Source organism: Centruroides sculpturatus, unplaced genomic scaffold (assembly GCF_000671375.1).
Source record: "Centruroides sculpturatus isolate CEXI.00-Female unplaced genomic scaffold, Cexi_2.0 scaffold56, whole genome shotgun sequence".
Classification (NCBI taxonomy): domain Eukaryota; kingdom Metazoa; phylum Arthropoda; class Arachnida; order Scorpiones; family Buthidae; genus Centruroides; species Centruroides sculpturatus.
In genome coordinates, this window is record NW_019384586.1 from 135,338 (window position 1) to 150,963 (window position 15,626).

The window sequence follows — 15,626 nt, forward strand, 5'->3', positions numbered from 1 at the left end:
TTTTTTCCTCACTAAAACACCTTTTAAAACATAAATAAAACAGTTATTTTAGAATTTAATATAAAAAAATTGCCTAAAAATTCCGAAATTATTTTTATATACCGGTCAACATTGAACGCCCCGTAATGTTCGCAAAAGCGAGGTCGTACGTCCCTTTGTGAATGGATTTTAATACTGATTATAGCAGCGATAGAAAAGCTCTAACGTTATTTTGAGTAAACCTTGACATTTTTATCCAAAAAACTTTCCAAATAAACTCGTTATACATTAATCGACTACAACCCAACGACCTTCGACGATCGTATAAAAGTGCCGTTTTCTGTACGTTACGACCAGTATCTGCTGAACACAGAAACCAATAAATCCTAAACAATGAAGGCTATGGTAAGTAACACTTCTTATATATATATATATATCTTAATATATAGATTAATTAATACACGGTATATAATAATGTGACTTTCCTACTTCTAGATCGCTGCTGTCCTCTTCGCCCTCGTGGCTACCTCCCTGGCCGGTTATCTGGGTTACGGAGGTTACGGATACGGTGGTTACGGTGGTTACGGTTACGGTGGTTACGGATACCCAGTAGGACGTGCCGTAGCCTACAGTTCATCCATCCGTCACCCAGGTTATGGATACGGACTCGGATATGGATATGGTGGATATGGTCTCGGATATGGTGGATATGGTCTCGGATACGGCGGATACGGACTCGGATATGGTCTTGGATACCGTGGTTACGGACTCGGTCACGGATACGGTTATGGCAAATACTGGTAAATTCTGCTAAGTATTGTATATAAAGGATGCTGAAAGTACCGTCAGACACGATGTAAATTTTGTACAAAAATAAACATTTTTCTAGAGATATGTGTGTTTTTACTGATTGTTCTACTTATTTATATATTTTTCCTGAGTATTAACTAAGAAAATCTCCCGGTTTGATGGATAATGCCACGCAACACATAGCAGACAACTTTTTTTCAGATGCAAACTTTCTACGGGGCATCTTTATACACATTGCAGGTCATCCTTTGTCAGATGCAAAGGGTCATCACTTTGCATCTGACAAAGAGTCGCCTGTAAAGATGCCTCTTAGAAAGTCCTTTAGGATAGGACTTTCTTTAAGAAGTTGTCTCCTATTTAGGTGTTACACACGTGAAGTACAGTACAGTACACTAGGAAAACTTAGCCCGTTGGTTCATGTCGAACCTGTGACCGACTACTATTATTGAATAATTTTACTAACTCAAACACTGCTACGTTCACTAAAAAAATGTGTTTTAAGTAAACTTTCACAGACTTGTACATAGGATCCGACATTAAAGTGACAATGTTTGATATTGTATAAGGTCTGGAACAAATGAGGTTTGCGTTTGGTATGCGTGACTAAAGTGGCATATAAGAAGAAAAAATTTTAAACTTGCTCCTTTTAGATCAAATATAAAGTATTTTTGACCTATTTGCATTAAATATAAAACTCACGATATAAAAGGTATAAAAAGTTTCTATTGTTCGAGACTTCACATATTAATCTCGAAGCAGCCTTTCTATGATTAACTTTTGTACAGACAGGGCAGTTGAGAAGGGTAGTTAAAAATTTTTCCACTTTCTCCTAAGGGCCCTTAAGTATTCTTTAGTTTACTTAGGTCCTTAGTGGTTCCCAAAGAATATTTTACAAGCCCTTAATGGTTCCTATCCCTATACATTAATATTACTTTTCTTAACAACAAGTTAAGATTACTTTTTATCTCAACAACATGAAAAATATGAATACTTTCCTTAATTAAAATAAAAAATAAGTGTATAAGAAAAGTTAAGTTGGGCCCATGCCAATTACAAATAAGAAATTACACTTATTCCCGTATATAAATAAATAATAATTTTTGATACAATCAAAGTTTATATTATAATTTTTATGATTGTTTAAATATAAATAAAGATATTAATTTCGATCAAATTACTCCAGAGAATGAGAAAGAAACTCTACTTTGTAGGGATGTTGAATTTTATGAAAAGATTTGGCAAAACTCCCATAGGGATATCCATAGGAGGATTTTTTTACATCAAAAAGAACTTTCCTATAAGGGTGAGAATATCTATACTTTGTTTGCTTATTTCAATAAGAATTTTAAAATAATATGCATTATTCTTTACTTAAAATAAATAATTTTGAAAATGTANAATTACCTTCCAACTTAAAACAGCTGAAGCTGTCGATTTATCACTTACTTGAAGATCAAAAGCAGGAGATGCAGGTTCTGCAAAAATAAAAGTAATCATGTTAGATATTATTAAATGTATTAATAATTAATTTTTTCACTCTATAAAGCCTAACATTTATTTTATACTTATAAAATCAAGCTTGCAAAAATAATCAAACTAACTTTAGAGCTAAAAATAACTAAAAACTAATTATCACCTTCTTCAGTGGTAATAGCTTCAACAGTTTTCGACGGTTTGCTACTTCCTACTTCATTGACGGCAACAACTTGAAATTGATATTTTGTATATGGCTTCAAACGAAGAACAATCACTGACATTTGAGATCCATCAACTTTTAATTCCAAAGGATTATTCTTATCTTCTAAGAAAAGTAACAATAACAATAACATTCAGTTTAAATATAAATAAAGATATTAATTTCGATCAAATTACTCCAGAGAATGAGAAAGAAACTCTACTTTGTAGGTCAACAACTTTGATAATTATAATTAAAGTACGTTCACTGGTGACATGCATACTTAAATTTCAATGTCATTTTTTTCGATTCTCTGTAAAACATTAATTGTTTCCACTGACAAAATCAATTTAAATCTATTTATATTTTGTAATTTTAAATTATATATTTTTCGCTTTGAAAGAGAAACTAATCAAGGTCGTTTGTCACTTGCAGAGGCCATCAAGCTTTGTCCTTTGTGTAATGAATGAACACGATTAGAAAGTGAACTAAATTAAAGTTTCTTTAGATAAGCGATGAAAGGTTGTATTTTTATTTATTTTATTCTTGTTTATATGTATTTTACAGCATTCAGAGAAAGATACGGTTTCACATTTGTAATGCCTGAAACCCTAAAAGGTTTCAGAAAGATTTCATTCATCCCGAAACACTTTCTTCAAAGTTTTATAGTTTTCTTCCTACGGCTTTATAAGATCTCACTCATCCTGAAACCATTCACTTTTCTCACTTCATAGAAGCCACTTCACCCTTTTCGTAGGATCCACTTCATAAAACTTCATTCTGAAACTCTACGAAAGGATTTCAGGATGAAGTTGATTTCACGAACCCTTCCTTGGAACCCAATTTAATTTATCATGCCATGATTAAAATCCAATTTCATAGTATGAAACTATAATTCTCATCTTTTAAAACACACACACACACACACACAGAGAGAGAGAGAGAGAGAGAGAGTTAACGATTATCCTGAAGAACTATTCTTCTATTGTAGTATTTTAGATGCATATTTCTAGACCATCTAAAAATTCTCTAATTAGGCTCGGAAGAGGGGGGACCTAATTCTTGTACCCGGTAAAAACGGGTGATTTCGGCTATAATCTAATAATCTTAATCTTCGCTATCGTTACTTTTTGCACGAACAAAGCTGGACTCATCTGCTAGTAAGTCATAAAGGGAATTTTCGAAGTCCATACTAGTGCAATCAAAAACCACCAGTGGCATAAACATAATTTTTCTGTATTTTCGTAAAAAAATTTTGTAAATATTTTATTGAACACATTATTGGAAAAACAAAAACAGATTTTATTAGTAAACGCATTAATTTCTCAGTGAACTACCAGCGTTGAATAAAATTATTCAATGGTAGTAGTCGGCCACGGGTTCGCACCTGAGCCAAAGACATGATGTTTTATGGATGTTCTTCACGTGTATAACACCTAAATAGGGAAAACTTTCCTTAAAAAGTCCTACCCTAAAGAACGTTTTAAGGGGCATCCTGTCTACACATTACAGGCAACCCTTTTCATGTGACAGAAGATATGCCTGCAATTTTTCGTATTTGGCAATTGGTTGCCTGCTATGTGTTCCGTTGCATAATTTATCAAACCAGCCAAATCAAGCCATTTTTTAAATTATTACCCATTAAAAAAAGTGCATAAATAAGTAGAACAATCAGTGAAAACATACATATCTCTAGAAAAATATTTATTTTTGTACAAAATTTACATCGTATCCGACGGTACTTTCAGCATCCTTTATATACAATACTTAGCAGAATTTACCAGTATTTGCCATAACCGTATCCGTGACCGAGTCCGTAACCACGGTATCCAAGACCATATCCGAGTCCGTATCCGCCGTATCCGAGACCATATCCACCATATCCGAGACCATATCCACCATATCCATATCCGAGTCCGTATCCGTAACCTGGGTGACGGATGGATGAACTGTAGGCTACGGCACGTCCTACTGGGTATCCGTAACCACCGTAACCGTAACCACCGTAACCACCGTATCCGTAACCTCCGTAACCCAGATAACCGGCCAGGGAGGTAGCCACGAGGGCGAAGAGGACAGCAGCGATCTAGAAGTAGGAAAGTCACATTATTATATACCGTGTATTAATTAATCTATATATTAAGATATATATATATATATAAGAAGTGTTACTTACCATAGCCTTCATTGTTTAGGATTTATTGGTTTCTGTGTTCAGCAGATACTGGTCGTAACGTACAGAAAACGGCACTTTTATACGATCGTCGAAGGTCGTTGGGTTGTAGTCGATTAATGTATAACGAGTTTATTTGGAAAGTTTTTTGGATAAAAATGTCAAGGTTGACTCAAAATAACTTAAAAGTTGTTATTAATATTATAATGTTTTAAAATAAATTTATAAATTCGTTATTAGTTAAGGATTTTAGGAAAGTCTAAACGAGTGAGGAATATGAAGTCTTTTATAATAACGCTGCCATTCCACGATTTATCCGCAATTTCTATAGAAAATAATAATAAAGTGTTCATTTTTCCTTTATAAGGAATTATCATCTTTAGTATCACTCTCATCATCACTATTGTATTTCTTTGTGTTAAACAATTTTAAATACAATTATTATCTCATGTAAACAAATAATTTTTCAGAAAAATTAGGTGTATCATTTCAAACTGTTATACATAACAGAGGGAAAGTAAGGCATTGGTCAAAAAAGACCCCCCACACCCCCAGATTTTTACATTTTCTGACTCAGGGGTACTTGAAACGTCGAGAAATATAAACATTGGAGGTTTCTGTCTGTATGGATGTTAGTGTAGGTGAAGGTGTGCGTATATATAAAAAAGGCTTTTTTCTAACTTTATTATGAAAATATCTGCTTAATAATCTCAGAAATAACTTTATCGGTTGGTGAGAAACACTAATGTTATTTCTACAACAACAGTTATTACTCTTCACCTTTGATTTTTTGTTCAAGGGTTCGCATCTCACCAACAGCTGGCCAGGTGGAATTTTGTGTGTTTTTTCCGTCTTTAACACTAAAGTAGGGCCCAGTTTACCATACAAAGTCCTTCCGGAAGGCATCCCTTTAGCGTTCATATGTTGCGTTGCCATCTTTAATGCCAAAAAACTTTAAAATTCAGCCGCAAGTGGGAAATTTGGCGCTGTAAAATTTCGTTTTACTACTGTACGCTATAGAATCTTAGCTCTTACGTCTGGGCATTAACTTTTTATAATAAAAATGATTGGGTGATGGCCTTTATTGAAGGTTCGACTGTACTTATTTTTGTTTTCTGAGTAGAATTATAAGAAAAATTATTTAATTTTTTCTAAATAAATTTTAGAATTTAATTGCAAATAAGTATATAATTAATTAATTATAATTTAATTTTAATTTTCATAAGTAGTTAAACAATATTTTTCAGTTAATTAAAAGAAATTAACACGTGAAAGTCATAATACATAAAGTATTTGTTTTCAAGTAAAATATTATTTAATTAAATTTCAATCTTTATAATTAAAAAAAAATTAATTTTATACATTTATAATGTATTTTATAGTTTATAAAACTATAAAATGATTGAAATAATTATCATTTATTTTAAATTAAATTATTTGTAAATGATTCATGGAATCTGTAGAGTGATAATGGCACTGTAAATGATGCAGAAAACATTGTTTAGCTCAGAAAATAACTTAAAATAATCAGCNCTGACGGTACTTTCAGCATCCTTTATATACAATACTTAGCAGAATTTACCAGTATTTGCCATAACCGTATCCGTGACCGAGTCCGTAACCACGGTATCCAAGACCATATCCGAGTCCGTATCCGCCGTATCCGAGACCATATCCACCATATCCGAGACCATATCCACCATATCCATATCCGAGTCCGTATCCGTAACCTGGGTGACGGATGGATGAACTGTAGGCTACGGCACGTCCTACTGGGTATCCGTAACCACCGTAACCGTAACCACCGTAACCACCGTATCCGTAACCTCCGTAACCCAGATAACCGGCCAGGGAGGTAGCCACGAGGGCGAAGAGGACAGCAGCGATCTAGAAGTAGGAAAGTCACATTATTATATACCGTGTATTAATTAATCTATATATTAAATTAAGATATATATATATATGAGAAGTGTTACTTACCATAGCCTTCATTGTTTAGGATTTATTGGTTTCTGTGTTCAGCAGATACTGGTCGTAACGTACAGAAAACGGCACTTTTATACGATCGTCGAAGGTCGTTGGGTTGTAGTCGATTAATGTATAACGAGTTTATTTGGAAAGTTTTTTGGATAAAAATGTCAAGGTTGACTCAAAATAACTTAAAAGTTGTTATTAATATTATAATGTTTTAAAATAAATTTATAAATTCGTTATTAGTTAAGGATTTTAGGAAAGTCTAAACGAGTGAGGAATATGAAGTCTTTTATAATAACGCTGCCATTCCACGATTTATCCGCAATTTCTATAGAAAATAATAATAAAGTGTTCATTTTTCCTTTATAAGGAATTATCATCTTTAGTATCACTCTCATCATCACTATTGTATTTCTTTGTGTTAAACAATTTTAAATACAATTATTATCTCATGTAAACAAATAATTTTTCAGAAAAATTAGGTGTATCATTTCAAACTGTTATACATAACAGAGGGAAAGTAAGGCATTGGTCAAAAAAAGACCCCCCACACCCCCAGATTTTTACATTTTCTGACTCAGGGGTACTTGAAACGTCGAGAAATATAAACATTGGAGGTTTCTGTCTGTATGGATGTTAGTGTAGGTGAAGGTGTGCGTATATATAAAAAAGGCTTTTTTCTAACTTTATTATGAAAATATCTGCTTAATAATCTCAGAAATAACTTTATCGGTTGGTGAGAAACACTAATGTTATTTCTACAACAACAGTTATTACTCTTCACCTTTGATTTTTTGTTCAAGGGTTCGCATCTCACCAACAGCTGGCCAGGTGGAATTTTGTGTGTTTTTTCCGTCTTTAACACTAAAGTAGGGCCCAGTTTACCATACAAAGTCCTTCCGGAAGGCATCCCTTTAGCGTTCATATGTTGCGTTGCCATCTTTAATGCCAAAAAACTTTAAAATTCAGCCGCAAGTGGGAAATTTGGCGCTGTAAAATTTCGTTTTACTACTGTACGCTATAGAATCTTAGCTCTTACGTCTGGGCATTAACTTTTTATAATAAAAATGATTGGGTGATGGCCTTTATTGAAGGTTCGACTGTACTTATTTTTGTTTTCTGAGTAGAATTATAAGAAAAATTATTTAATTTTTTCTAAATAAATTTTAGAATTTAATTGCAAATAAGTATATAATTAATTAATTATAATTTAATTTTAATTTTCATAAGTAGTTAAACAATATTTTTCAGTTAATTAAAAGAAATTAACACGTGAAAGTCATAATACATAAAGTATTTGTTTTCAAGTAAAATATTATTTAATTAAATTTCAATCTTTATAATTAAAAAAAAATTAATTTTATACATTTATAATGTATTTTATAGTTTATAAAACTATAAAATGATTGAAATAATTATCATTTATTTTAAATTAAATTATTTGTAAATGATTCATGGAATCTGTAGAGTGATAATGGCACTGTAAATGATGCAGAAAACATTGTTTAGCTCAGAAAATAACTTAAAATAATCAGCACGTATGCAATTAGGAAACAAATACACAATATATTTTAAAATTAATTTATTGAAAATATCGAATTGGTGACTCTAGAATGCAGCAACTATAAGAAATTAATTAAAAATTCATTTCAAATGAAATAATTCTAAATCGACTTTCTTTAATTTTAGAAAATCTTATTATAAAAAAGGACACAAACCAGTCGTTTATTCAAAACATGATACGTCACAAAAATAGGGGTCATGTACACCTTTAACAGTAGAGATAGAGTTACAAGACATGTCCATAGATAAAACAATTTTCGTTTCAACTCGAACAGAACCTTGACACTTTTTATTACTTTTTCCCACGTAAAACTTGTTATATATTTAATTGCTTCAAGTAAATACTTTCGAATTTTAGTATAAAAGGAGTTGTGCCGATCCCGATTAATCAGAATTAAACCAACACAACACAGCAACCATCAACATGAAGTCTATGGTGAGTACAGTCTTATTGTATACATAACACAATGTATACCTCGCTGTATACTTTATTATAGAGGTCTAACGTGGAATTTTTAATTACAGATCGCAGCTATCCTGTTTGCCCTTGTGGCCACCTCCCTTGCCGGTTATCTGGGTTACGCCGGTTACGGTTACGGAGCACCCTACGGATACGGTGGTTACGGCGGTTACGGCTACGGATACCCAGTAGGACGTGCCGTAGCCTACAGCTCATCTATCCGTCACCCTGGTTACGGATACGGTCTGGGATACGGTGGTTACGGATATGGACTTGGTCTGGGTTACGGTGGATACGGACTCGGCCTGAGATATGGTGGATACGGACTCGGGCTGGGATATGGACTCGGACATGGAAAAGTTTGGTAGAGCCGAAGATAGATGAAAATTACGTTGTAAATTAATATTTGTTAAATTAAAATTGTTTTTTTCCTGCTTTATTTAATTGTTCTTTCGTTTTTAATTATGTTAATGGAGTTACCCGTGTTCTCGGTACGTTCGTATTGATTGAACAGATTTATGTATGCTGAACGTTAGATCATAGTTAATTGTAGGCCTATATACGATGTTTTAATGCATTTCATGCAGTGATAAATTATATATTTTATATAATTTTAACTGTAGGGGAGATCGGGGCAACTTCGGCATGCGGGGCAAGTTTGTCAAGCGCTTTTTTTAAAAAACAAATTAAAAGGAAACTTTGGTTATAGGTTAGGCAGTTGAGTTTTATTGGTGGCTTGTTGAGTGTAGTGTTTTTGTTGTTCTCCAACAAGCGTAGTTGAATTATCAAGCAAATTTTAATTTTCGTTGAATTCCATATAATATTTTTTTTCCATTTATATTGAATTGGCAGGTTTTGTTATAATTCCATGATAACGAAAGTTACTTTTCCTGTTAGAAGGATGTAACTTCAACTTATTCACGTGGCCAGATCGTGGCTTGGCATTCTGTTCTCAGGGTTGTACTTAATGTTTCGAAATCATGACTAGCGGGGTAAGATCGGCAACATAAAGCCACATTAGAAGCAAAGGATAAAAATCAAACAGATGATAAATGAAAACATGTTTGCATTTGTTATTCATGTATATATGTCTTTGAACTTGCATTTCGTTGTAATAATATTAAATGGGTGTTGGATTTGTATTTCTTTGTTTTAATAGTGAATTCCAACTTATACATTGTTAATAACATAATTTTATATACGTGCCTATCTTGCCCCATTACTGTTGCCCCTATACCAGGGGCAACTTTAATAAAAATAATTAAAATAATTACAACTTTACAAAAAGAGAGAAGTTGCCGATCTTGCCCCTATACCCGGGGCAACTTCGTCAATTTCTCTCTTCTTGTAAAGTTGTAATTATTTTAATTATTTTTATTTCCAAACTGATTTTAACCAGTTCTATAGTAAGGTAACATTCCAATAGACAATATGCAAAGCTTTTTTTTCAGTTTACAGCAGTATTTATTACACAAAATTTAAGTAAAGCTTAACATGCCGATCTTGCCCCGATCTCCCCTATAAGTTTACTTATCAATTGGATATTTACGTACAAAATTCTCTATGGTTCCCGGGTGCCAAAATCCAAGATACACCTTTGAATTCATATCACTTGTACTGTACATGACTCATAGATAATTAAATTTTAGACAATATTTAAAATTTTATTAAGTAAATTATAATGCGAAACAAATAAGAATTAGTCTAAATACAGTAAACTTGTGAATAACGGCCACAGATAAGAACATAAACAAGAGCATTTGTTAAGTGATGTTCGTTGTTTGAAGATTAAGCCTATTTTGCATGCATTTTTGTTAAAAACAAAGTTCTTAGCGGTTCAACTATATAATTTTGTATAATAATTTATATTAATTAAATAAATTTTTGTATTAATTAATAATTTGATTTAATTAAACTTCATTCATGACAAAACTTCGAATCCAAATTGAAGTATTTTTTTAGGTTTAGACAGGATCTAAACCTTATCTTTATAGGAAAATATACAGGAATATCCTGAAATTGAATTCCTTTAAAATCTCTATCTTTAATGGAATTAAATCTCCAGGATACGGTTCGAATCGTAGCTGTGGATGGCTTCTCTACATTGTAATTTACCATAAACTCTTAATTTAAATACATTAAACATATACTTAAAAATGTTACATATGAACTGTACTTTAATGCCATACATTATTATATATTATAAATATTATAAAAAAATTTTAAAAGCATTTTACTTCTTCGACTGTTATATGTAACAGAGGAAAAGTACGGCTATTGGTCAAAATATGACCCACGAAGATGTCTTTTATCGGGAAGTCGGATTTTTAACTTTACACTATAAAATGTATTCAAAAACACGGATATTATTAAAGTTATACATAAAATACCGTTATTTTAAAGCTCTAATTGATTATAATTAATATACAGTAGTTAATAATTCAAGGTTATATGACTCACAGTTACAATTTTGAATCCGTAATAAGTAAATAAATTAACTTTTAAAACGTGGATTTAATATTAATTTTATAATTAATCACTTATATATAGGCCTATATATAGGTCCATATATATATTAATATCAAATACCGAACTTGATCACTGATTAGGAAGCAGAGGGAAGAAGAAGAAAACGTGGATGAAGGATAAAATAGAGAGAAAAAAATAATACAGTAGAATCTCGATTATCCGGACTAATTGAAGAATAAGGTAGTCCGGACATGGGAAAATTCGGATAATCGAAACAAATACTTTAATTTGTCTTTTAATGATAATACAACACGTTTTCTTTTCGATGACATATCGGTAATATTAAAAGTAAATACTGTATTTAAATCGTAATCAAACATTTAAGAAACAAACGTTCGTATTGAATTTGGACTACTACTGACCAACGCTAACAGACTACCTATTGTTTAAAAGGCCCTCTGGTGGCGCAAGAAGACGGATTTTATAAAATAAAAAGCAGTTGAAACTGCATTTTTATGAATAAAAATTTGACAAGCTATTTATCGTTTTATGACGAGTAAAATTTTTTCGTCGTATTCGTGGCTTTTAAGTACATAATGCATAAACCTTCGAGGCGCGAGGCCCTTCGGACCACGAGGCATAGGCGGTGGCCCACGTCGTCCATGCCTTACGCCGCCCTTGGTCATAGAAATAATGTAATTTGAATATAAATTATTTAAAAATACGTATGTCAAGTTATATTTTTATTACTACGTAAAATATATTTAAGAGTTTACGACCACTGTGCCGGGTGAGACGCTGTTGAAACAAAAAAAGTTATGCATTCCATCACGTACACATAAACAGTGTCGTAATTCGCCAAGTGCAAATCAGCAAATTCGTAAAATTTTTGTTTATTTTGAACAATCCGGATAATCGAAAACAAGGATAATAGAGGTCCGGATAATCGAGGTTCTACTGTATTATAAAAAATAATATATTTCATATAGAAAAAATAAGCAAAACATTTAATTTTAAGTAGAAATTTTCCACGGTTATAACACTAGGCGAATAAATGGCGTTATTACTATTAAAAAAAATCTATTTTAACCCTAGAAGGGCTCCACCCTCCTGTTTCTTAAGTAGGAATGACCGGAAACTCCTGTTATCAATATTAATGATATGTGAGTAAGCTTCGAGAATAGAATTTTTTTTTTCTTATATCGACTTCCAACGATGTCTCGAGGTTACTCCTAATCCATAAATGGAGAAACTTCGACCTTCAGGCCAGGTGTAACCTTTTGTAGCTTGTAGAATGACCTGATAAAATGATATAATATAAAAATGAATATTTTTAACATCTGTTTATTATCGCTTTTCAGATAAATTAACAAAGAATATTATTTTTTTTTTCTATTATTTTCCTCTGTTATAAATACCTATTTAAGAGTTGTTAATGCATACAATCCTGTGACCTTAAGATATTTCGAAACACTGGTCAAAAACTTGATAAACTGCTAAAACTAATTAATATTGTTGTACCGAAAGTATTGTATCGTTTGAGAAACATTTACCTTTGAAAGTAAGGATATTTACTTTCCATGTAAGGACACTAAAACTTGGTCTTTGTTGTTATAAAAGTTTTCTGTGGATAACAACTGCAAAATATTATTTTTATAATTGATATTTAAATACCTTTTTCAGTTTTCTAACAAAAGTAGTGTCTTATATTTGTGAATAGACTAACTACATTTCACCTCTCTTTCAGAATGTTAAAATAATTGTTTGCCAAATTGATTTCTTTCAAATGTTTCGTTTATATGCAAATTATTAAAATAAAATTACGTAAACTAATAACTTTATCAAAATCGAATTCTTTCACGTTCTAAAAAATTAATAAGCGTGAGTCTTTTTAATCAAAATTATTATAATTTCTGTTGGAATTTTCTCTTTAAATGAACATTATCCTGCGTTCAATAAAATGTAAAATTGTACGACAAAGAAATCATTTTTCTATCAAATTTTCCTTTAAATTAATTAGAAATGTGTTGTAAAACAATCGAATGGCGTCAATCTATTAGAAATAAATACTCTTACTCTACTCGTATGAATCCATTAAATTCAATTCCAAACGAAATAATTGCAAATCGACTTTCATTAATTTTAGAAACTTTGTTATAAATAAACGACACAAACCAGTCGTTCATTGACAACGTGATACGTCACAAAAATAAAAGGTCATGTACACCTGAACACTACAGATAGAGTTACATGACATATCCATAGATAAAACAATTTTCGTTTCAACTCGAACGGAACCTTGACACTTTTTATTACTCTTCCCTCGTAAAACTCGTTATATTTTAAATTAATGCCAGTAAAATACCTTCGAATTTTAGTATAAAAGGAGTTGTGCCGATCCCGATTATTCAGAATCACACCAACACAACACAGTAACCATCAACATGAAGTCTATGGTGAGTACAATCTTACTGTATACTTAATACAATGTATACCTCACTGTATACTTTATTATAGAGGTCTAACGTGGAATTTTTGATTACAGATCGCAGCTATCCTGTTTGCCCTTGTGGCCACCTCTCTTGCTGGTTATCTGGGTTACGCCGGTTACGGTTACGGAGCACCCTACGGATACGGTGGTTACGGCTACGGATACCCAGTAGGACGTGCCGTAGCCTACAGCTCATCTATCCGTCACCCTGGTTACGGATACGGTGGTTACGGATACGGACTTGGTCTGGGTTACGGTGGTTACGGACTCGGCCTGAGATATGGTGGATACGGACTCGGGCTGGGATATGGACTCGGACATGGAAAAGTTTGGTAGAGCCGAAGATAGATGAAAATTACGTTGTAAATTAATATTTGTTAAATTAAAATTATTATTTTTTGCTTCATTAAGTTGATTTGTTTTGTTTCTTTTCTGTTTTTGTTGAGTATCGCCTTTATTTATTTATTTTTTTATTTAAAAGATCGAAGCATTTCTTCTATCGCGGTGTTATTTTCGATCGTTTTCTTACTATTCTAACAGTAAAAATGCGCTTAATTATTCATCAAAATGCTTCATTTTTAAATTCGACTCAATTAACTAAACTCTATTTTTAAAAAAATGCTCCCCTCTATCAAAAATTATTATATTATAAATCTAAACTAACAAATGAACCTGGCGTTGCTGGGCCAAAAAGTAACGATATTGAAGATTAAGATTATAAGATTCATCTGTGATTCAATAAATAATCATTTCGATAACATAATTAGTTATTTTACAAATCAATTTCCTTTTTACCAACTTACTGTAACGATAGTCTTAAATCTAAGGCTCTTTTCAGTTCGACGTATTATAGAAAAATACCTATGCTTATAACACATATAGTCTCTAAGTATGTAATATTCTCCATTTTCTTTTCTATCAATATCTTTAAAAAGTTTCCAAATCCGATGATTCTGACCCGAGTTATAAAGCAAATACTCAGATCACCCGTCAACACGCTACCCCCCTGTACCATATCCTTCCCGCTAACTTTCCTATCGTATATCCCCATTGATTTCTACTTCCTGGGAATAAATGCAAAAGGAATTTTTTTAATCAAATATATATAAAAGCTATTGTAGTAAACACTTCTTCTTATACAGATAAATCGCTTCTAAAAATAACAATTATTTAATTATAGGGAGCTGTTAGTGACGTTTTATAGGGCACCTGTTCTTTTCTTGGTGTTAAGGACAATGTTTATGATTTATTTCTAGTTTTTAAAATTAAATTATGAGTTTTGCGAGTGTTTGGGTTGTTATATTTTCTGTCGTATATTTGTAGAATTGAGCAAATATGGGTACCATATTCCATTCTTTCGTCCACTCCATCAAAATCTATTGTTTTTTCAGGAAGCGAGCCAAGAGTGAATTTACAAAAGTTAGAATATTTGCCACTTTCAGAAATTGACGTCAAGGATTCAGGACGAAGAAATGATTGTTTAAACATTGAAAGAACCAAATATAAACTAGGCACAAGATTTCTATAAGAACATTATCAACTTGGTATCTACTCGAAAACATTCTTTTCCTGTTGAATACATTCCTGCAGCCGACATGGAAAGTTAACAATTATTGTTTGAAATAACTATTTCATTTATTATTGTCTTTATTAGGTCATATCTTAAAAACCGTGTTACAGCGCTCTTTACAGCCCTAGTGAGCATTTCTATAACAATTGTTTATAGAATTGTTTTGTTTCAAATAAAATCCATCACTACAGAAGTTTTTATGTGGAATATGACATCATTCTGCTATTTTACTTTAGCTCATAGAAACACTTGACCATCTGTGGGTCAATTACTAAAATTACAGTCGACCCCCTATAACACTGTTGATAATTCCGTTTTATATGAATTCCATGTTGTACGAGTCACTTAGATTTTACAAATACGAGTGCCAGGCTGTGAACGGCTCACGTATTTGTAAAATCTAAGTGACTCGTACAACATGGAATTCATATAAAACGGAATAATCAACAGTGTTATAGGGGG

General features: G+C 32.1%; 4 protein-coding genes across 6 annotated transcripts; 2 read left to right on the forward strand and 2 right to left on the reverse strand.

Moving 5' to 3' along the window:
* Positions 1 to 372: 372 nt before the first annotated feature.
* On the forward strand, positions 373 to 783 carry LOC111624591 (glycine-rich protein-like). The gene is made up of 2 exons (XM_023367484.1): positions 373 to 384; positions 475 to 783. The coding sequence occupies exons 1-2, from the start codon at positions 373 to 375 to the stop codon at positions 781 to 783; spliced, it is 321 nt and encodes a 106-aa protein (XP_023223252.1).
* Positions 784 to 4,241: 3,458 nt separating this feature from the next.
* Positions 4,242 to 4,652, reverse strand: LOC111624628 (glycine-rich protein-like). Its single transcript, XM_023367533.1, has 2 exons — positions 4,641 to 4,652; positions 4,242 to 4,550 (listed from the first exon to the last, which is right to left on the reverse strand). The coding sequence occupies exons 1-2, from the start codon at positions 4,650 to 4,652 to the stop codon at positions 4,242 to 4,244; spliced, it is 321 nt and encodes a 106-aa protein (XP_023223301.1).
* A 1,563-nt stretch (positions 4,653 to 6,215) lies between these two features.
* LOC111624629 (glycine-rich protein-like) lies at positions 6,216 to 6,629 on the reverse strand. The gene is made up of 2 exons (XM_023367534.1): positions 6,618 to 6,629; positions 6,216 to 6,524 (listed from the first exon to the last, which is right to left on the reverse strand). The coding sequence occupies exons 1-2, from the start codon at positions 6,627 to 6,629 to the stop codon at positions 6,216 to 6,218; spliced, it is 321 nt and encodes a 106-aa protein (XP_023223302.1).
* A 1,892-nt stretch (positions 6,630 to 8,521) lies between these two features.
* On the forward strand, positions 8,522 to 13,947 carry LOC111624633 (glycine-rich protein-like). 3 transcript variants are annotated; one of them, XM_023367537.1, is made up of 3 exons: positions 8,522 to 8,610; positions 8,700 to 8,910; positions 13,839 to 13,947. In XM_023367537.1, the coding sequence occupies exons 1-3, from the start codon at positions 8,599 to 8,601 to the stop codon at positions 13,928 to 13,930; spliced, it is 315 nt and encodes a 104-aa protein (XP_023223305.1). In that variant the 5' UTR covers positions 8,522 to 8,598; the 3' UTR covers positions 13,931 to 13,947. The 3 variants fall into 3 exon arrangements, with proteins under 3 accessions (XP_023223305.1, XP_023223304.1, XP_023223306.1); XM_023367536.1 differs by lacking the exon at positions 13,839 to 13,947 and having other exon boundaries at positions 8,700 to 9,073; XM_023367538.1 differs by lacking the exons at positions 8,522 to 8,610; positions 8,700 to 8,910 and adding an exon at positions 13,510 to 13,559 and having other exon boundaries at positions 13,649 to 13,947.
* The last annotated feature ends 1,679 nt before the right edge of the window (positions 13,948 to 15,626 follow it).

What these genes read in the sequence shown, in the direction of transcription:
- LOC111624633 (XM_023367537.1), top strand. An exon ending in TGGTTACGGATATGGACTTG is followed by an intron (nt 8,911 to 13,838) that starts GTCTGGGTTACG and finishes GATACGGACTTG; the next exon opens with GTCTGGGTTACGGTGGTTAC.